We start from the raw sequence: 22825 nt of genomic DNA, 5'->3' as shown, positions 1-22825 counted from the left end.
AGCGGCGAAAGAGGGTCCCCCCAGCCGCCTGAGCCCAGCGTAGCCGGAACAAAAAGTTCCGGCCAGCGCTAAGGGCTGGATCGGAGGCGGCTGACGTCCATGATGTCACTCCGCTCGTCGCTATGGCGACGATGTAAGCAAAACAAGGAAGGCCGCTCATTGCGGCCTTCCTTGTTTATTCTGGGCGCCGGAGGCGATCGGAAGAACGCCTCCGGAGCGCCCTCTAGTGGGCTTTCATGCAGCCAACCTTCAGTTGGCTGCATGAAATAGTTTTTTTTTTATTTAAAAAAAACCCTCCCGCAGCCGCCCTGGCGATCTTAATAGAACGCCAGGGTGGTTAAAGTGATCTTGAGCCAAAGCTCAGGATCAAAATCAGATACTTACCTGAAGAGAGGGAAGCCTCAGGATCCTGATGAGGCTTCCTTTGGTGGTCCAATGTCCCCCGTCGCTGAGTGCATCTTTTCTCCAGATTGGGGCCGTGCAGCTCCTATTCTTGCAGCGTGGCCACGCAGTAGACCATTTGTCCCGGTTATTGCAACGTTAAAATTATATCCCTAGTACAATGTATAGTGACAATATTTTATTTGGAAATAAAGGTGCATTTTTTCAGTTTTACAGCCAATTATTTAATAATGATATGCCCTCTTGTCAAATATTTTATCTCCCCCCCCCCCCCAAAGTCAGTAGGTGTATTTTACTATTTGGCCACAAGATGTCCCCACTGAGCAAAAATCCCATTAGTGTACTTTGTACGCTACATAGGATACTATGTTCTATTCATTATCGGTACTACACAAACAATTCATTATATTATAAGGTTTTTTTTTTCCCCGCTTCGGGTTTGTTTTAAGTCCAGCCATCCTCAAATACAGTAGCAATCAGAATGATACATTTAAACAGCGTTCAGAAAAAAAGTGGTAGACGGAATATCTGTTTCATGGACCAAAAGTGCTTCTAGTTGCACTGCTGCTTGCTTCCTCACCTCCATGGATTCAGAAGGTGGGCGGGACAATGGGGTGTGACCATGTGACAAAAGTGTAAGAACTATAGAGGCCTGACTACATCCTACAGTATTTCTGCATAATAGTAGAAACCATGAGACATATGAGTTCAGGTTCACTTTAAAAGAAAATAAATATGTCAAGACTCCATATTCTTCTCACTTCAGTTTTCTTTTAAGAAAGCAAATTTATATTTAATTTATATTTAAAACAGAGAAATTAGTTTTGGTACGCTCTATGGCTTCAGGTTTCTTCTCTCTGTTTCGGCGGACACTGGAGAGGGGACATTCAAGCTTACAATCTCCTACTCATATTCCAACAAGCTTAAATTTCATTGGTTACTGTGAGACATCACTAACAGCATTCTGGACAAAAACAATCTTCTACTTTCCTGTCTCTGATAAACCTGAGTGCTTGCCTAGTAGAGTAAGCCAAGTCTCCCATCCCATGTTATCAGGGTGTGTGTGTTCCACCCATAATCCTCTGCATAACAGGTTTGTGTGCTGTGTGTGAACTATTAGCGTGTTCCATGTGAGGGAATGTTTACACACCGCACTCTGCCAAGATCAGTTTGGTCTTTGAGGGTTTTTTCAGCATGTGTGCTTTTATGTGCTTGTATCAGCTTAAGCTGAGCGTGCAGCCAGCCAGCACAACATTGCAGGTAAAAATAAACTGCGGAGGACGGCGGGCGCTAAGCTGGTGAAAAGGAACAGAGAGAAGTGGAGGTCAGGCCACATGTGGTGAAGGGATGTTCAGTGCGGCCCACGGAAGAGAAGGCCTCCATTTCAAAGCGGATTCCCCTTGTACAAAAAGTCAATAAATATAAAGTCAAACAGTAAGATATACAAACGCACGGTATAAGTCAACTCCACTAAATAGAATTAATGCTTGAGGCAGACCAGCATGCCGCCACATGACATTATAACCGCAGCCAAGCAGAGACAATGTTGCCAATATGGTTTAACTGTTACCGTGCTGATGCCTTGCTTATTTTGAGCAAACTAAAGGTGGCCACACACCATACAATTTTTTAAATATCTGTTCAATTTAAGAATTGCAATTAATTTTTCTGACTGATTGTAACATTTCAAAAATCTGACCAATGTACCACACATGTATGTTCAATCTTTCCCCAATTATGATAAAAATGATTGGAAACTCTGAGAAAATTGCTAGGGTGAGTATATTAATAAACTGACACTCTAACACACACCATACAATCTTTAAAAAAATTGAAAAGAAATATCTGGCATTCCGGATCAATTTAAATCGAAAAAAAACGGGAAATCCGATCGTATTTTTCAGTCGAATTAAAAAAAAGCTTTCGATATTTTCGGGAGATACGATCGTTTTTATCGAATTGCTGTAAAATCGGATCATTTTATTGTATGGTGTGTGGCCACCTTTAGGCATACATATAAAACTCTGGCCTGTGGGCTAAATCTGGCCTGCAGAATTTGGCCGCAAGTGGTTTCCTTGCTTTGTATTATGTTTAGCACAGTCTAGACCAGGGGTAGGGAACCTAAGGCTCGGGAGCCAGATGTGACTCTTTTGATGCTGCATCTGGCTCACATACAAATCAGTAGGGGTTAATTCACTAAGCTACACTGCTCAAGCAGTGCAGCTTAGTGTGGCAGTGCAAGTAAAATTTTCAAAGTAGGCACGCTACTGCTGTAGCATGTACTACTAACTTACTCACGCTCCCCCAAAAACAAACAGCTGCTTCAATTGTCCCACTCTGGACCCTGTCAGGTCCAGTGACTTTGTAGGACGAGATCCCCGCACTTTGATTTGCCCAATAGGCAGCCTATTGGGTCAAAGTGCGGGGACCTCGTCCTACAAAGTGAATCAACCCCCAAGTCAGCTAGCTAATTGTACAAGCGGTTAGTCTGTATTTCTCCAGTCTGGCTCTCGGGGAAATTGCTGATGTTGCTGAAACCCAAGAGAAGCTGAAGACGTCTCTGACACTTCTGCTGCCCAGCGGATCAACACATCACCGTGGCAACAGGGACAGCCCTCTGCTGTGCATGTGCACTGTCCCAGTTTCAAACGTATTGTATGGCTCTCCCAGAAATACATGGTGTTTATGGCTCTCTCAGCCAAAAAGGTTCCTGACCCCCTGGTCTAGACCCTAGGTTCTAAACGTGTGGTACGCGTACCCCAGGGGGTACTTCTGATGGTTCCAAGGGGTACTCGGGCTTGATATACTTAACCTAGAATAACAAATTTAGAGAGTTATAGAAAATGATAAATCTTATTTAAACAACACCAAACTAATGTTTAAGCTAATTAAAAGCAATAGTAAATGCTTGGAAATTGTTCAGAACCAATTATTATGTATTGCAATTAAATATATATTTGTCAAGAGGTACTTGAGATAATGTTCACTATGGTAGGGGGTATTCGGTGAGTACAGGGTTTTAAAAGGGGTACATACCAATAAAATGTTGATAAACACTGGTCGAGACCACCACGGAAGCTATATTGAGGGTGATACTTTAGATCACAATGGAAGCCATATGAGGGATGGGAAGAGCACAAGACACCAGGGGACTGTATAAGGGAGGGAGGAGGGCCATTAAAAACCAGGGAACTGTATGGGGGGGGGGGAGCACTAGACACCAGGGGACTGTATAAGGGAGGGAGGAGGGCCATTAAAAACCAGGGAACTGTATGGGGGGGGGGGGGGGGGGAAGCACTGGACACCAGGGAACTGTGTAGGGGAGGGAGGAGGGCCATTAGACACCAGGGAAGTGTATGGAAGCGGGGGGGCGGGGCCTAGAGACCAGAGAACTGTATAGGGAAGGGGGCCACTAGACACCAGGGAACTGTGTAGGGGATGGAGGGAGGGGAGTGCACTAGACACTAGGGAACTGTATAGGGTAGGGAGGTGGGCCACTAAACAACAGGGAACCGTATATGGAAATGAGGGAGATGTTATACACCCGGGAGCTTTATAAGGGAGGGAGGGACCCCTAGACATTAAAGGAATCATCAGGCAAAAAAAAAAAAAAAAAAAAAAAAAAAAGCTTTACTTACCTGGGGCTTTCTCCAGCTGACTGTCCCACGCTGACCGCTCCAATCTCCACAGCCGTCCTGAGCTCCCCGCACTGTGCAGAGGCCGACCCCGAGGACATCCTTAATGCGCCTGCGTGAACCGCTGCTGTCAATCAAGTAGACATAGTATGTGGCTTACTGCACAGATGCAATCCATCCTGCGGCCCAGCTTCGAGGTCCCCAGCTCTGGAACGGCAAGGCGGCGGGAGAGGGGGCCTACCTTCTACCTAGGTATGTATGTGACTTGTCCATGGTGGCCAATAAAGAACGCCTTGGCTGAGAATTGTACAACAGCAACCTGACGTCCGCTAAAGATCCAGAATGCCAGATCTTCAGTGTTTCCCGACGCCCAAATGGTTTTCCCCACTCACCCCACCCATGGTAAACTGCTCTGTCCACCCCCTTCCATGGCTAGTGAAGAAACTGTGCAGTGTCGGCTCTGTACTGTCATCCAAGCGATATTAAAGTGAACCTCCAGACTAAAAATCTACTCCGCAGCACTGAAAAGGCTTGGTGTTTCTTTAACAGTTTCACAGCATCAGAACTTTGTCTTTCTTACCCAAGCCACATTTTTAGCTGCACAGAAGAAATGTTGGCACAAATTTGTTTTTTTGAAGTTTAGAATTTGAGATTTGAAGCCTAGTGTGTGCAGCTGGGAGGGGTGATCAGGACACAGGACAGTTGGAACTGTGTCTCCTGCTCCTTGTCACCTCCTTTCAACCAAAAAGATGGCTGCCCAGATGAAATCACAAACATTTGCCTGTTCTTTTAAAACAGGGTGGGTAAGATATTATATTACCTCTTTATTTTAATGAACATAGATAATGTAACTTAATGACAGTATGGGAGATGTGGGGGTGTCTTGACACCCTACAGAAAAGGCATAGGAAACAAAAGCGGGAGCCCAGTAGTGCAATACGTCAGAGATCAATGTTGTGTGAAAAGGAAAATAAAGTCACTACTCACAAAGGAGGGTTGCATGGGGCAACCGGCCACAAGAAGCAGGTGGAGATCACAAACCCGGCTCCACTCGGGGTGGTCCAAAATGGACCTCGATGTGGTCGCTCTCTTGAAGAAAAAAGGAGACAGGCGTCTACCCTGGTAGGCACCACGGGTGTTCTGTCACCGCCCCTCGCACCAAGTCTGTACGGGGGTATTTGCTATGCACATAGAGTGAAAGAGGCGCCCAAGTTGGATAAAAACTTCCAAAAACAGCTTAAAAGCAAAAAAGTAATGAGGTATCTTACCTCAATGACGGAATCCTTGTACACTTACAAAAGATTTTTATTGAGCACAGGCAACGCGTTTCGCGGGTCTGAGCCCGCTTCCTCAGGCTAATACAAGTGCCAACAGACAAATACCAATCAGCGTGGGGAGCCTCCTTCCCTCTTGGGCTCCTCTTTCCCTCTATGTGCATAATGACAGTTGTCATGTTCGTTTAGGCTGAAGTTCCCCTTTAAGTCCTAATCACTGCCAGGTAACAGCAGTCCTTCAGCACGTATGAGGGAGGCATTAGACTTTTTCTTGCCTGAGAAATTGTTTGTGATCATTTTGGATGACTTTCCACAGTGTTTGCCCACACTTGTCCCTGGCAATCAGACATACCACAAAACCACACTTCACTGCCATTTTCTCCAACTGCTTATCTTTCCCCTCCCCTTTATACATGGCAGGACAGGCTGTGCAGCAGACTCCCAAGCAGCACATTTGTACAGGAATCGGTCACCTAAAATGATCACAAATGGTTATTTCAGGGGCCTAGATTTTAAGATGTATATTGGGGCCTGAACGCCTGTGTTACTTCAAAAGATAAGCCAGTGCCATCTCACTGCACCTCTTTCACCCTCCCTCCAGTCCAAAACAAAGCTGACCTGAACTCAAAACTTTCTCTATGCTCTAAAATATAAGCAACAGCATAACCACCTTTAACCACTTGCTATCCCTATGATGTGAAAATAAGTCTCTGCACTCTCCTTCCTACAAAATCTTAGATAACACTGTTTGTCTCTGACCTGATAATATCACTACAGAGTTGAAAAGGATTTACATCAAACCCCTCTCCTCCTCCCAGGGAATTCAATGGCAGGGTTAATTAGTAAACAAGTGTAAAATACACATTCCAGGAGCAGATTGTATATATTACTTAAAGGGGCACTATGGTTAATTTCTTCCTTTTAAGTGCCTTTAACCTAAGTATTAGTATGTGAAACGTTGTTATTGACATTTATTTTCGCTGATCAAAAGTTTTTTTTTTTACATTGACACCAGCCATTTAAACCTAATGAGGCACGTCGGAAGATTTACCTTCCTGACGCCGAATCGGCATAATCCATCCTCATATAGGAGGCATCTGTAACTGTAAATGTGTTCCTTATACTTCCCCCCCCCATACGCTCAGCGGAGGAACAATCCAACTGTAACGGCACGATCGTACCGTTACTGAGATGTGTGTAGGCTGCAGCGGCTTTACGTCTCTTTAGCTTCACGCTGCCCGCTAAGGACCCCTGGCACAGCGACAGACACCTATTGTTGTCCGTTGCTGTGGTAACCAGCACACACCGGACAACAATAGGTGTCTGTCGCTGTGCCAGGGGTCCTTAGCGGGCAGCGTGAAGCTAAAGAGACGTAAAGCCGCTGCAGCCTACACACATCTCAGTAACGGTACGATCCTGCCGTTACAGTAGGATTGTTCCTCCGCTGAGCGGATGGGGGGGGGGGGGGGGGGGGGGAAGTATTAGGAATACATTTACAGTTACAGATGCCTCCTATATGAGGATGGATTATGCCGATTCGGCGTCAGGAAGGTACATCTTCCGACGTGCCTCATTAGGTTTAAATGGCTGGTGTCAATGTAAAAAAAAAAAACTTTTGATCAGCGAAAATAAATGTCAATAACAGCGTTTCACATACTAATACTTAGGTTAAAGGCACTTAAAAGGAAGAAATTAACTATAGTGCCCCTTTAATCGTTACATCTAATACATTATCAAAACAAATTAACTGTTTAAATAAACAGAAGGGATAGACAAATAAAATATGTGGGTTTAATGTACAATAGAACCATTTACATTAAAGCTATAATGTATGAAAGTGAAAAAATTGTGTATTTTTTCACTTTTTTTCCCTTATTTTCCTTTTAAAGTGCATAGAAAATAAGGTAATTACTAATAACAAATCTCAGCCACAAAAAGCCTAATTTGTCCTGAAAAGAACAATATATAGATCATTTAGTTGTGGCAATTATTGATAAAGTTATTGCAAAACTAATCAGAGCAGAGCTGAATGGGGAAAATTACCAGGGTAGTGAAGTGGTTAAAGAAAAAAACATTTCCTTGTTACAGCTTATAGAGTTCCTCAAGAGATGCTGTAATGTAGTTACTTCCTGGTTTGCTGGGAACACAGAAAGTGTTAACCTCCTGTGTTTACATATTAGCTCACAACTCAACATACTCGGCAGACAGCTGGGAGCTTAAGTTACACTGGCAGATTAATTGCTGAGAAGGGAGAATTAGAACAGGCCGGTCTCCTGTGCAAGAGTTCATGTCTGCTTTAAACTGCGTTCCACCCATCTGCCTCCTCCATGCAGGGCTCCCCAATTGCAGCTTCCTCTTCTAAGAAAGCCCTCTTCCATATAAAGAGGTCCCCTTGAGAAGCAGTCGCCCCAGGCCCAAGCCTATGTTCCAGAAATCTGGCCCCAGCCACAAACCTGTATTGCTCAACAGAGCGGAAAGAGGGATTTACTCTTATAAAGCCTCCCAGACACTCTCCACTCAGACCTTCTGGGGCCAGTGATATCTTTGTGAACCTTCTTCATAGACATGACTATATTAATGAGAGGTCATCACTACAATACAGATTCCATTAACATAATGTTATTATTTCAGAGCCATTTCTAGTATTAGTGTGTTTAAACAGTAGAAAGGGTGGGTTCTCTTCTGGTGTCCTCTGCTTTCAGTCACGCTTTGTGTGTGCCTGAGCCCTGAGGCTACAATCACACTGGAGACAGGAGATGTTTGCAGAGAGCATCAGGGATTGTGTGACAGGAACCTGGCACTTCCATTAACTGTGATGTGCAGGAGAGGAAGCCGAGAAGCAGCAAGTTAATTTGGCTAAAATAAACAGGTGAACAGAGCGCACAGGGGACGCCGACACACGACTGGGAACACTTCAGATGCTTCAGGAGGAGACATGGCTCACCATGGAAGATTAGGTGCTTCCAACACAATGAAGAGAAGAATAAACAATCATTTACTGACTAGCAGTCACTGTGGTGCATAATACTGATGTGGTAGCAGCCCTGTACAGCGTGGCCAGGCATTCTCACAATACCTTAACCCTCTGGGGACCGGCTGCCTAACCCCCTTTAAGGACCAGGGCATTTTACCCGTGGGGGGAGGGGGGGGGGCACATTTGGGGGTCAGGCAGCCAGATCCCCAGTGTAGTTAGCTAGGCATTAATGTCCCCAGTACTGTTAGCAGCCTTTACTCACCTCTCTGGGTCCTGCGATAAGCAGCTCTAGCCCCCTCCTCTCTGCCCGGCATCTCTGCTTGCACTGACTCTAAGTTCCGGGTCGCGGCTTGATGACGTCATCCAGCCGGGACCAACACTTAAGTCAGAGCTAACAGAGATGCCGGGCAGAGCGGATGGGAGTGCCAATCGCCGGGGGAACATCAGGAAGGCGAGCGGATCCTTCTCTTCCCCTCCTAACGCCGCTGCTCTAATAGTGATCACAACAATCTGCCAATGATCATAGTAATCACGTGATCAGGAGGCAATCGCGATGGCTCCTGATCACTGAAGGGAAAGGTAAGCTGTCATATGACAGCTTAATCTCCCCTCTCGGGTGCGCATGATTGCGTCGGGAGCGGAAGCAGCAGGCGGCATAAATCCTACGCCACATCAGAGTTAGACGGCCACAAGTGTGGAGTAGGATTTACATTACGTGGTACCCAGAAGGTTAACCAGTATCATAAATGATATCTATTATCATGGGCGTAGCAATCACCCCTGCGACCCCTGCCATCGCAGGGGGGCCCCGAGGCTTTGGGGGCCCCTCCTCCTCCCTCTCCCCAACTGCAAGTGCAGCAATTAGCAAAAAAAAAATCCCCGTTTGCTCAAACTGTCCCTGCCGTCTTCTCCTGTATGCACTGTAGCAAGTAGCAGGAGCATGTGTCATTTTTCCAGCTTCCAAACACTGCTTCACAGCAGAGCATTCCCTGCTGCCATTCTCTGGCTCCCAATCATATACCCTAATGGGGTTTGGGAACCAAGGGGGCCCTATGCTATCATTTTTGCAGGGGGGACCTATTAAGTCTAGTTACGCCACTGTCTATTATTATTATTTATTGGATTTAGGGCCGATTCAGACTGGCGATTGTGGGTTGTTTTCCGCTGGTCGAGATGCTCATTGGTTAAAGGATGCAAAAAACAATTTAAAAATGGGCAGGCATGTGTAGTGGGCCCTCCTCATGCCCACCGCTCCCCTGTTCTCTTCCATCACCCTCCGTTACTTCCTGGTCGGGGTGGTCGCAGATGACTGCACAGGAGCCGCCCGGCGGACGCACGTCCTTGATCATGTCAACCGCGACCATCTCGACCAGGAAGTAAGTTAAGGGGATCGGTACACATTAATAGAGGGTGACGGAGGAGAACAAGGGGAGCAATGGGCATGAGGAGAGCCCATTACACATGCCTACTCCCCCTCTTTTTATATTTTTTTTTTTTTGCACTAAAGTATCCTTTAAAGGGAACAAGAGAGGAATGGTTTGGTAAAATAGAAAAAAGATTTTATACATACCTGGGGCTTCCTCCAGCCCCATAAGCCTGGATCGCTCCCACGCCGCCATCCTCCGCTTCCTGGATCCGCCGGTACCGGGCCCGTCACTTCCGGCGGACACGGCCAATTGTCCGCATCACAGGGGCTCCCTCCATACCCGTACGCATGCGGCTGCGCAGTAAGCAGCAACACGCGTACCTGTATGGAGGGAGCCCCCTGTGATGCGGAGAATTGGCCGCGTCCGCCGGCCGACTGGCGGCAATGATGGAACCCGGTACCGGCGGATCCAGGCAGCGGAGGACGGCGGCGTGGGAGCGATCCAGGCGTATGGGGCTGGAGGAAGCCCCAGGTATGTATAAAAGCTTTTCTTCATCCTCTCTGGTTTCCTTTAAAGGGGTTCTGTTGCCCTTTTAAAAAACAAAAACTGACACTTACCTGGGGCTTCTATCGGCCCCCTGCAGCTGGAATGTCCCGCGCCGTCTTCTTCCGATGCGCCGTTCCCCGTTTCCTCCAGGCACTCCGGTTTCCCCCCAAATCCCAAAAACATACAGATAAGTTAATTGACTTTCTCCTAAATTGGCCCTAGATTATGGTACATACATTACCGGATATAAACATATGAGTATGGTAGGGATTAGATTGTGAGCCCTTTTGAGGGACAATTAAAGTATACCCGAGGTGACATGTGACATGATGAGATAGACATGGGTATGTACAGTGCCTAGCACACAAATAACTAGGCAGTGTTGCTTTTTTTCTTTCTCTGCCTGAAAGAGTTAATCATCAGGTATGTAAGTAGCAGTTCCTGTCTGAATCAGGACTGGGTCAGATTACCGTGTGACCCTCGCTGATAACACTTTCCTAGCAGAAAATGTCTTCTGAGAGCAGGAAAGAGATTTAAAAAAAAAGGGTAAATAGTTCATAGATTTTAGCTCTAGCATACCTCAATGGATGTGTCATTGAGCAAAAATAATAAAATAATAAAAACGTAAAAGGTAGATTTAAATATAAAATAAAAGTGTGGAATATCTTGAAAAGTCATTTTTAGGAGGATAGATACAATTGTTTATTTCATTAGTTTATTTTCACCTCAGGTGTCCTGTGGCAAGACAATGCTGCAGAAGATGTTGGTGCTATATAAATAATAGTAATGTACACAGATGAGGGAGGAGATGGGCTGTGTGCTGCCAGCAGGCCCATGAAGGCCACACAGAGACCAAGCTATGAGCTGCCCTCCTCCCAGGCACTGTGTGGTCCTCACACCTGGTGACAGCCACCACTCTGCACTGGAATTTATGGCTGCAACTGGCTAGACTGACAGATTCCCACAAGCACCTGTTCCTCTGCCATGTTCCTCACAGGTGATTAATTCATTAATAGACGCTTCAGTACATAAATGGTAAACACACTTAAAGAGCTTATTATGTAAATAACTAGAGAAAGCAATGGCTTCTACCCGACAGGAATGAGAACGCTGAATTTAGAGTGTGATTAAATTCTATACATGATGAAGAAAAAACAAAACAGGCACTCTCACAATAAATGTACCGTACTTGTAAGACATTTCCCTGCATCCAAAGCCTGGCACCATGGTAAATACTTTTTTTTTTTATATTCACCCAACCATCTTGAACTCACTTCAGCATAAAAACCACAATCGTTACAAAAATCGCAATCACTCCAAAATCGCAAGCACAGGAAAAACGCAGAAAAATCACTGAAAAAATGACTTCCTCTTTCTCAATTTAGGAAATAAGGGACTGCAGGTTAAAACTGTACATTCCTGCGCATAAGACTACTTTTTAACCCTTGAAAATCTTCTGAAAAGTTAGGGGTTATCTTATACGCCGGGTATCATTGATGCCGGGTCATACGCCCTATCCTGTTACCGACTCTCAGATCTCCCTGCTGAGGGAGCGCAATCTATTGTTCTATACCGCTCTGATAAACAGGTAGACAAGGAGAGCTGACCAGTCTACATAAAGGAATACTGTAGGGGGTCGGGGAAAAAGGAGTTGAACTTATCAGGGGCTTCTTATAGACCCCCGCAGACATCCTGTGCCCACGCAGCCACTCACCGATGCTCCGGCCCCGCCTCCGGTTCACTTCTGGAATTTCAGACTTTAAAGTCTGAAAACCACTGCGCCTGCGTTGCCGTGTCCTCGCTCCCGCTGATGTCACTAGGACTGCGCCTGCGTTGCCATGTCCTCTCTCCCGCTGATGTCACCAGAAGCAAACTGCTCAGGCCCAGTATGGTCTGTGCCTGCGCAGTACGCGCAGGCACAGACCATGCTGGGCCTGAGCAGTTTGCTTCTGGTGACATCAGCGGGAGTGAGGACACGGCAACGGAGGCACAGTGGTTTTCAGACTTTAAAGTCTGAAATTCCAGAAGTGAACCGAAGGCGGGTCGGAGCATCGGTGAGTGGCTGCGTGGGCACAGGATGTCTGTGGGGGGCCATTAGAAGCCCCAGGTAAGTTCAACTCATTTTCCCACAACCCCCTACAGTATTCCTTTAAGGAGAGTGGACCAATGCAACAAGTCAATTGACTGTACACTGTTATATACTGTATAACACATACAGTACAGCACCAGTATCTGTTCACAGCACCAGTACATTATTTTTTTATTTTTATTTTCATTTGCTGTGCGTTGGAAGAGGGGTAGTCTTATACTCTATATTTTAACTGGAAAAGTTGGGGGGTTGTCTTATACACCCAGTCGTCTTATACGCAGGAATATACAGTACTTTCTTCTGACTGTGTAATAATAATTTGATTTATGTACATTGATTTATGTACATTTAACCTCTTTAGGGTCGCTCCATGCCAATTGGCGTGGATGCGGCGGCAGCCCCAGGACCACCTAACGCCGATCAGTTTGCAGTCCTGGGGGCAGAGTTTGCAGGGGATTGCCGATGCGCACGCATCCCCGCTTGAATGAAGCTCAGCTCCGCCTTCAATCTCCCAGTAGCGATCACCGCTAGGAGACTGTTAGATGGCAAAACCGTTGTCTATTTACTAGGTACAGTGCTGCGATCTAAGGCAGCGCTCTACAGGGGACAGCCGTGTCACTCGCTGTCCCCTCCAGAGGCACAAAAGCGATCCGCTTTGGTAGGCTGAAGCCTATCATAGCCGATCACGCTGATAGGCTGATGGGGGGAGGGGGGTGAGAGGGGGATAAAAATAAAAAAGTTTTTTTTTATCAACACAATAATGACAAGATGCATATTGGCCTTACCTTTCTCCTGATCTTTTGTGTCTATACATTCCTTGATTGAGTCTGTGATCCCTAAGCTTGCGGCGGTAGGAAGCGGTCCCAAAAGAGATGCTATAGGAATGGGCTTTATCGTAGGCTCATAGCAATTAGACTGGGACTTTTCCGACAGTTCATTGTAAAAATCTTTATTTAAGTGGCTGGCGGCTGCTTCCAGCTCCTCATCCGCCTGCTCCTCTTCACAAATGCTGGCCGTTTCTTCAAAACCTAGGGAGGGATTCGTTACAATTACATTCTATTTATTTACATTCTATATAACAACATGGGCTCGATTCACAAAGCGGTGCTTACCTAGTTAGAGACTTTAGGCATGATAACCATTGCACCACTCTGGTGAAAGCCAGTTTAGGTGTGATAAGTTTAGGCATGATAAGTTTAGGTGTGATAAGTTTAGGCATGCTAAGTTTAGATAAGTTTAGATCGCACGCAAAGTCCCGCACGCAAAGCAGCGCCATTAAACTCTATGCAAAGTGCACCAGACTTTGCTAGCGTAAAACTTTTGATCAGCTGTGCACTGCGGTGCTAACGCAGTTGGCGCTTAAACTTATCACACCTAAACTTATCATGCCTAAACTTATCATGCCTAAACTTATCACACCTAAACTTATCACACCTAAACTTATCACACCTAAACTGAGTTTAGGCATGATAAAGGGCTTTTCACCAGCGTGCTAACTGTTAGCACCGCTTTGTGAATCAGGCCCCATGTGTTCTTCAGTAGCTGTAGTCCATCTCTCCTGGATTTGCATTCTTACATTCATCACAAGCGGCAACATCTTTACGGCTAGCAAGGAGAATCACTGTGGAATGTTTGTTGTGTGTTCCGAAGTAATAAGAAACAACACCAGGGCCCGTACACAATTACATTATTCCCCTGAGTTTTCATCTAGGTGATATTATCACAATGCCTTTTAAACCACCGGCAAGCAAGAAAGTACTCAGAATAATTTGGAAAGTACTTATTCACCTACTTTTTTCAATCGCAAATTATTTTAAATACAAGATAAAGATGATCTCCTAGGAGAAAAAGTTAGTTGCATATGGGGCCTGGGCTCCCTGAATGCTCTGGGACAGAAGGGTGCATAACTAAATAGCCTAGGCCAGTGATGGCTAACCTTGGCACTCCAGCGGTGACAAAACTACAAATCCCATCATGCCTCTGCCTCACCGAGTTATGCTTAGAGCTGTCACAGTATTGAAATGCCTCATGGGACTTGTAGTTCCACCACTGCTGGAATGCAAAGGTTAGCCATCACTGGCCTAGGCTAAACAACTCTGGAGGGGTGGGGTCACATGCATACAGGGAAAAAAAAGGTGCCAGGAAATGTGGGTGCTGGGAAATAGCCGATAATAGAATATCAGTAAATGTTACCAATATTCTACTATTTACAGTGGTTATATTAATTCATAAAATATCTGTAAATATTACCGATATTCTATTAACTCTACTCTCACACAGAACCCTCCAATGCCCAACCCTGTCCGCTAACCACCCTCCAATGCCTTACCCTGCCCGCTATCCCCCCTCCAATGCCAAACCCTAACCACCCTCCAATGCCTAACCCTGCCCGCTAACCACCCTCCAATGCCTAACCCTGCCCGCTAACCACCATCCAATGCCTAACCCTGCCAGCTAACCACCATCCAATGCCTAACCCTGCCAGCTAACCACCATCCAATGCCTAACCCTGCCAGCTAACCACCCTCCAATGCCTAACCCTGCCTGCTAACCACCCTCCAATGCCTAACCCTGCCCACTAACCACCATCCAATGCCTAACCCTGCCAGCTAACCACCATCTAATGCCTAACCCTGCCAGCTAACCACCCTCCAATGCCTAACCCTGCCAGCTAACCACCCTCCATTGCCCAACCCTGCCCGCTAACCACCCTCCAATGCCCAACCCTGCCCGCTAACCACCCTTCAATGCCTAACCCTGCCCGCTAAAAAACCATCCAATGCCTAACCCTGCCAGCTAACCACCATCCAATGCCTAACCCTGCCAGCTAACCACCCTCAAATGCCTAACCCTGCCCGCTAACCACCCTCCAATGCCTAACCCTGCCCGCTAACCACCCTCCAATGCCCAACCCTGCCCGCTAACCACCCTTCAATGCCTAACCCTGCCCGCTACCAACCCTCCAATGCCTAACGCTGCCCGCTATCCCCCCTCCAATGCCAAACCCTAACCACCCTCCAATGCCTAACCCTGCCCGCTAACCACCCTCCAATGCCTAACCAGGGCAGGGTTAGGCAATGCCTAACCCTGCCAGCTAACCACCATCCAATGCCTAACCCTGCCAGCTAACCACCCTCCAATGCCTAACCCTGCCCGCTAACCACCCTCCAATGCCTAACCCTGCCCGCTAACCACCCTCCAATGCCTAACCCTGCCCGCTAACCACCATCCAATGCCTAACCCTGCCAGCTAACCACCATCCAATGCCTAACCCTGCCAGCTAACCACCCTCCAATGCCTAACCCTGCCCGCTAACCACCCTCCAATGCCCAACCCTGCCCGCTAACCACCCTTCAATGCCTAACCCTGCCCGCTAACCACCCTCCAATGCCTAACCCTGCCCGCTAACCAATCTCCAATGCCTAACCCTGCCCGCTAACCACCCTCCAATGCCTAACCCTGCCCGCTAACCAATCTCCAATGCCTAACCCTGCCCGCTAACCACCCTCCAATGCCCAACCCTAACCCCCCTCCAATGCCTAACCCTAACCACCCTCCAATGCCTAACCCTGCCTGCTAACCACCCTCCAATGCCTAACCCTGCCTGCTAACCACCCTGCAATGCCTAACCCTGCCCGCTAACCACCCTCCAATGCCTAACCCTGCCCGCTAACCACCCTCCAATGCCAAACCCTGCCCGCTAACCACCCTCCAATGCCTAACCCTGCCCGCTAACCGCCCTCCAATGCCCAACCCTAACCCCCCTCCAATGCCTAACCCTAACCACCCTCCAATGCCTAACCCTGCCTGCTAACCACCCTCCAATGCCTAACCCTGCCCGCTAACCACCCTCCAATGCCTAACCCTGCCCGCTAACCACCCTCCAATGCCTAACCCTGCCCGCTAACCACCCTCCAATGCCTAACCCTGCCCGCTAAGCACCCTCCAATGCCTAACCCTGCCCGCTAACCCCCCTCCAATGCCTAACCCTGCCCGCTAACCACCCTCCAATACCTAACCCTGCCCGCTAACCACCATCCAATGCCTTACCCTGCCCGCTATCCCCCCTCCAATGCCAAACCCTAACCACCCTCCAATGCCTAACCCTGCCCGCTAACCACCCTCCAATGCCTAACCCTGCCCGCTAACCACCCTCCAATGCCTAACCCTGCCCGCTAACCACCATCCAATGCCTAACCCTGCCAGCTAACCACCATCCAATGCCTAACTCTGCCAGCTAACCACCCTCCAATGCCTAACCCTGCCCGCTAACCACCATCCAATGCCTAACCCTGCCCGCTAACCACCCTCCAATGCCTAACCCTGCCCACTAACCACCACCATCCAATGCCTAACCCTGCCAGCTAACCACCATCCAATGCCTAACCCTGCCAGCTAACCACCCTCCAATGCCTAACCCTGCCCGCTAACCACCCTCCAATGCCCAACCCTGCCCGCTAACCACCCTCCAATGCCCAACCCTGCCCGCTAACCACCCTTCAATGCCTAACCCTGCCCGCTAACAACCATCCAATGCCTAACCCTGCCAGCTAACCACCATCCAATGCCTAACCCTGCCAGCTAACCACCCTCCAATGCCTAACCCTGCCCGCTAACCACCCTCCAATGCCTAACCCTGCCCGCTAACCACCCTCCAATGCCCAACCCTGCCTGCTAACCACCCTTCAATGCCTAACCCTGCCCGCTACCCACCCTCCAATGCATAACGCTGCCCGCTATCCCCCCTCCAATGCCAAACCCTAACCACGCTCCAATGCCTAACCCTGCCTGCTAACCACCCTCCAATGCCTAACCCTGCCCGCTAACCACCATCCAATGCCTAACCCTGCCAGCTAACCACCATCCAATGCCTAACCCTGCCAGCTAACAACCCTCCAATGCCTAACCCTGCCCGCTAACCACCCTCCAATGCCTAACCCTGCCCGCTAATCACCCTCCAATGCCTAACCCTGCCCGCTAACCACCATCCAATGCCTAACCCTGCCAGCTAACCACCATCCAATGCCTAACCCTGCCAGCTAACCACCCTCCAATGCCTAACCCTGCCCGCTAACCACCCTCCAATGCCTAACCCTGCCCGCTAACCACCCTCCAATGCCTAACCCTGCCCGCTAACCACCCTCCAATGCCCAACCCTAACCCCCCTCCAATGCCTAACCCTAACCACCCTCCAATGCCTAACCCTGCCTGCTAACCACCCTCCAATGCCTAACCCTGCCCACTAACCACCCTCCAATGCCTAACCCTGCCTGCTAACCACCCTCCAATGCCTAACCCTGCCCGCTAACCACCCTCCAATGCCTAACCCTGCCCGCTAACCACCCTCCAATGCCTAACCCTGCCCGCTAACCACCCTCCAATGCCTAACCCTGCCCGCTAACCGCCCTCCAATGCCCAACCCTAACCCCCCTCCAATGCCTAACCCTAACCACCCTCCAATGCCTAACCCTGCCCGCTAACCACCCTCCAATACCTAACCCTGCCCGCTAAGCACCCTCCAATGCCTAACCCTGCCCGCTAACCCCCCTCCAATGCCTAACCCTGCCCGCTAACCACCCTCCAATACCTAACCCTGCCCGCTAACCACCCCCCAATACCTAACCCTGCCCGCTAACCACCCTCCAATGCCTAACCCTGCCCGCTAAGCACCCTCCAATACCTAACCCTGCCCGCTAACCACCCTCCAATGCCTAACCCTGCCCGCTAACCACCCTCCAATGCCTAACCCTGCCCGCTAACCACCATCCAATGCCTAACCCTGCCAGCTAACCACCCTCCAATGCCTAACCCTGCCCGCTAACCACCCTCCAATGCCTAACCCTGCCCGCTAACCACCCTCCAATGCCTAACCCTGCCCGCTATTCACCCTCCAATGCCCAACCCTGCCCGCTAACCACCCTTCAATGCCTGACCCTGCCCGCTAACCACCCTCCAATTCCTAACCCTGCCCGCTAACCACCCTCCAATGCCTAACCCTGCCCGCTAACCACCCTCCAATGCCTAACCCTGCCCGCTAACCACCCTCCAATGCCTAACCCTGCCCGCTAACCACCATCCAATGCCTAACCCTGCCAGCTAACCACCCTCCAATGCCTAACCCTGCCCGCTAACCACCCTCCAATGCCTAACCCTGCCCGCTAACCACCCTCCAATGCCCAACCCTAACCCCCCTCCAATGCCTAACCCTAACCACCCTCCAATGCCTAACCCTGCCTGCTAACCACCCTCCAATGCCTAACCCTGCCTGCTAACCACCCTGCAATGCCTAACCCTGCCCGCTAACCACCCTCCAATGCCTAACCCTGCCCGCTAACCACCCTCCAATGCCTAACCCTGCCCGCTAACCACCCTCCAATGCCTAACCCTGCCCGCTAACCGCCCTCCAATGCCCAACCCTAACCCCCCTCCAATGCCTAACCCTAACCACCCTCCAATGCCTAACCCTGCCTGCGAACCACCCTCCAATGCCTAACCCTGCCCGCTAAGCACCCTCCAATGCCTAACCCTGCCCGCTAACCCCCCTCCAATGCCTAACCCTGCCCGCTAACCACCCTCCAATACCTAACCCTGCCCGCTAACCACCATCCAATGCCTTACCCTGCCCGCTATCCCCCCTCCAATGCCAAACCCTAACCACCCTCCAATGCCTAACCCTGCCCGCTAACCACCCTCCAATGCCTAACCCTGCCCGCTAACCACCCTCCAATGCCTAACCCTGCCCGCTAACCACCCTCCAATGCCTAACCCTGCCCGCTAACCACCATCCAATGCCTAACCCTGCCAGCTAACCACCATCCAATGCCTAACTCTGCCAGCTAACCACCCTCCAATGCCTAACCCTGCCCGCTAACCACCCTCCAATGCCTAACCCTGCCCGCTAACCACCCTCCAATGCCTAACCCTGCCCGCTAACCACCCTCCAATGCCTAACCCTGCCCGCTAACCACCACCATCCAATGCCTAACCCTGCCAGCTAACCACCATCCAATGCCTAACCCTGCCAGCTAACCACCCTCCAATGCCTAACCCTGCCCGCTAACCACCCTCCAATGCCCAACCCTGCCCGCTAACCACCCTCCAATGCCCAACCCTGCCCGCTAACCACCCTTCAATGCCTAACCCTGCCCGCTAACAACCATCCAATGCCTAACCCTGCCAGCTAACCACCATCCAATGCCTAACCCTGCCAGCTAACCACCCTCCAATGCCTAACCCTGCCCGCTAACCACCCTCCAATGCCTAACCCTGCCCGCTAACCACCCTCCAATGCCCAACCCTGCCTGCTAACCACCCTTCAATGCCTAACCCTGCCCGCTACCCACCCTCCAATGCCTAACGCTGCCCGCTATCCCCCCTCCAATGCCAAACCCTAACCACCCTCCAATGCCTAACCCTGCCCGCTAACCACCCTCCAATGCCTAACCCTGCCCGCTAACCACCATCCAATGCCTAACCCTGCCAGCTAACCACCATCCAATGCCTAACCCTGCCAGCTAACCACCCTCCAATGCCTAACCCTGCCCGCTAACCACCCTCCAATGCCTAACCCTGCCCGCTAATCACCCTCCAATGCCTAACCCTGCCCGCTAATCACCCTCCAATGCCTAACCCTGCCCGCTAACCACCATCCAATGCCTAACCCTGCCAGCTAACCACCATCCAATGCCTAACCCTGCCAGCTAACCACCCTCCAATGCCTAACCCTGCCCGCTAACCACCCTCCAATGCCTAACCCTGCCCGCTAACCACCCTCCAATGCCTAACCCTGCCCGCTAACCACCCTCCAATGCCCAACCCTAACCCCCCTCCAATGCCTAACCCTAACCACCCTCCAATGCCTAACCCTGCCTGCTAACCACCCTCCAATGCCTAACCCTGCCCGCTAACCACCCTCCAATGCCTAACCCTGCCTGCTAACCACCCTCCAATGCCTAACCCTGCCCGCTAACCACCCTCCAATGCCTAACCCTGCCCGCTAACCACCCTCCAATGCCTAACCCTGCCCGCTAACCACCCTCCAATGCCTAACCCTGCCCGCTAACCGCCCTCCAATGCCCAACCCTAACCCCCCTCCAATGCCTAACCCTAACCACCCTCCAATGCCTAACCCTGCCCGCTAACCACCCTCCAATGCCTAACCCTGCCCGCTAAGCACCTTCCAATACCTAACCCTGCCCGCTAACCACCCTCCAATGCCTAACCCTGCTCGCTAACCACCCTCCAATGCCTAACCCTGCCCGCTAACCACCATCCAATGCCTAACCCTGCCAGCTAACCACCCTCCAATGCCTAACCCTGCCAGCTAACCACCCTCCAATGCCTAACCCTGCCAGCTAACCACCCTCCAATGCCTAACCCTGCCCGCTATTCACCCTCCAATGCCCAACCCTGCCCGCTAACCACCCTTCAATGCCTGACCCTGCCCGCTAACCACCCTCCAATTCCTAACCCTGCCCGCTAACCACCCTCCAATGCCTAACCCTGCCCGCTAACCACCCTCCAATGCCTAACCCTGCCTGCTAACCACCCTCCAATGCCTAACCCTGCCCGCTAACCGCCCTCCAATGCCCAACCCTAACCCCCCTCCAATGCCTAACCCTAACCACCCTCCAATGCCTAACCCTGCCTGCTAACCACCCTTCAATGCCTAACCCTGCCCGCTAACCACCCTCCAATGCCTAACCCTGCCCGCTAACCACCCTCCAATGCCTAACCCTGCCCGCTAACCACCCTCCAAATAAAACAAAATTTCTACAAAAATCTAAAATTTCGACAACTGCCCCGGCTCCCAAATTTCCATATGTAGCTGAAATTCCTATGGTGTCGCTTAAACATTCGCGGTGCTACGGGCGCCCACATTTCCTGCTTCCAGGTCACATACTAATATATACAGTAATGCCTAACCCTGCCCGCTAACCACCCTCCTCCAATGCCCAACCCTAACCACCCTCCAATACCTAACCCTGCCCGCTAACCACCCTCCAATGCCTAACCCTGCCCGCTAAGCACCCTCCAATGCCTAACCCTGCCCGCTAAGCACCCTCCAATGCCTAACCCTGCCCGCTAACCACCCTCCAATGCCTAACCCTGCCCGCTAACCACCCTCCAATGCCTAACCCTGCCCGCTAACCACCCTCCAATGCCTAACCTTGCCCGCTAACCACCCTCCAATGCCTAACCCTGCCCGCTAAGCACCCTCCAATGCCTAACCCTGCCCGCTAACCACCCTCCAATGCCTAACCCTGCCCGCTAACCACCCTCCAATGCCTAACCCTGCCCGCTAACCACCCTCCAATGCCTAACCTTGCCCGCTAACCACCATCCAATGCCTAACCCTGCCAGCTAACCACCATCCAATGCCTAACCCTGCCAGCTAACCACCCTCCAATGCCTAACCCTGCCCGCTAACCACCCTCCAATACCCAACCCTGCCCGCTAACCACCCTCCAATGCCTAACCCTGCCTGCTAACCACCCTCCAATGCCTAACCCTGCCCGCTAACCACCCTCCTCCAATGCCCAACCCTAAGCACCCTCCAATACCTAACCCTGCCCGCTAACCACCCTCCAATGCCTAACCCTGCCCGCTAAGCACCCTCCAATGCCTAACCCTGCCCGCTAAGCACCCTCCAATACCTAACCCTGCCCGCTAACCACCCTCCAATGCCTAACCCTGCCCGCTAACCACCCTCCAATGCCCAACCCTGCCCGCTAACCACCCTCCACTGCCTAACCCTGCCCGCCAACCACCCTCCAATGCCCAACCCTAACCACCTTCCAATGCCTAACCCTAACCACCCTCCAATGCCTAACCCTGCCCGCTAACCACCCTCCAATGCCTAACCCTGCCCGCTAACCAACCTCCAATGCCCAACCCTAACCACCCTCCAATACCTAACCCTGCCCGCTAACCACCCTCCAATGCCTAACCCTGCCCGCTAACCACCCTCCAATGCCTAACCCTGCCCGCTAAGCACCCTCCAATACCTAACCCTGCCCGCCAACCACCCTCCAATGCCTAACCCTGCCTGCTAACCACCCTCCAATGCCTAACCCTGCCCGCTAACCACCCTCCAATGCCTAACCCTGCCCGCTAACCCCCCTCCAATGCCTAACCCTGCCCGCTAACCACCCTCCAATGCCTAACCCTGCCCGCTAAGCACCCTCCAAATAAAACAAAATTTCTACAAAAATCTAAAATTTCGACAACTGCCCCGGCTCCCAAATTTCCATATGTAGCTGAAATTCCTATGGTGTCGCTTAAACATTCACGGTGCTACGGGCGCCCACATTTCCTGCTTCCAGGTCACATACTAATATATACAGTACATACAGGAAGTATTTCTGATGCTGGAGCCAGGATAATTAATAGAAAATTGAGTATATTTGAGTAAAATTGAGTACATACTAAATAAATGTAGCACACTCTACTAGATGTCACTGCAGTGCCTCTTTAAGCAACATCTTTAATTTACAACCCACCTGGTGAATGTTATTATACAATACTAGCAACCACCA

The 22825-nt window shown here is 50.2% G+C and overlaps 1 protein-coding gene across 3 annotated transcripts in view; it reads right to left on the bottom strand.

The window, feature by feature from the left end:
* BRF1 (BRF1 RNA polymerase III transcription initiation factor subunit) overlaps positions 1-22825 on the bottom strand; it is a 452239-nt gene that overhangs the window by 183392 nt on the left and 246022 nt on the right. For all 3 annotated transcript variants that reach the window (XM_068254252.1, XM_068254253.1, XM_068254254.1), the window contains one exon: positions 13073-13315. In XM_068254252.1, the coding sequence (XP_068110353.1) occupies positions 13073-13315 (243 nt within the window). The remainder of the gene's footprint in view (positions 1-13072; positions 13316-22825) is intronic.

The sequence above is a fragment of the Hyperolius riggenbachi genome, chromosome 9 (assembly GCF_040937935.1).
Source record: "Hyperolius riggenbachi isolate aHypRig1 chromosome 9, aHypRig1.pri, whole genome shotgun sequence".
Classification (NCBI taxonomy): Eukaryota; Metazoa; Chordata; class Amphibia; order Anura; family Hyperoliidae; genus Hyperolius; species Hyperolius riggenbachi.
Note: the sequence above shows the minus strand (reverse complement) of the source record. Positions and strands in the feature narration are given on the sequence as shown.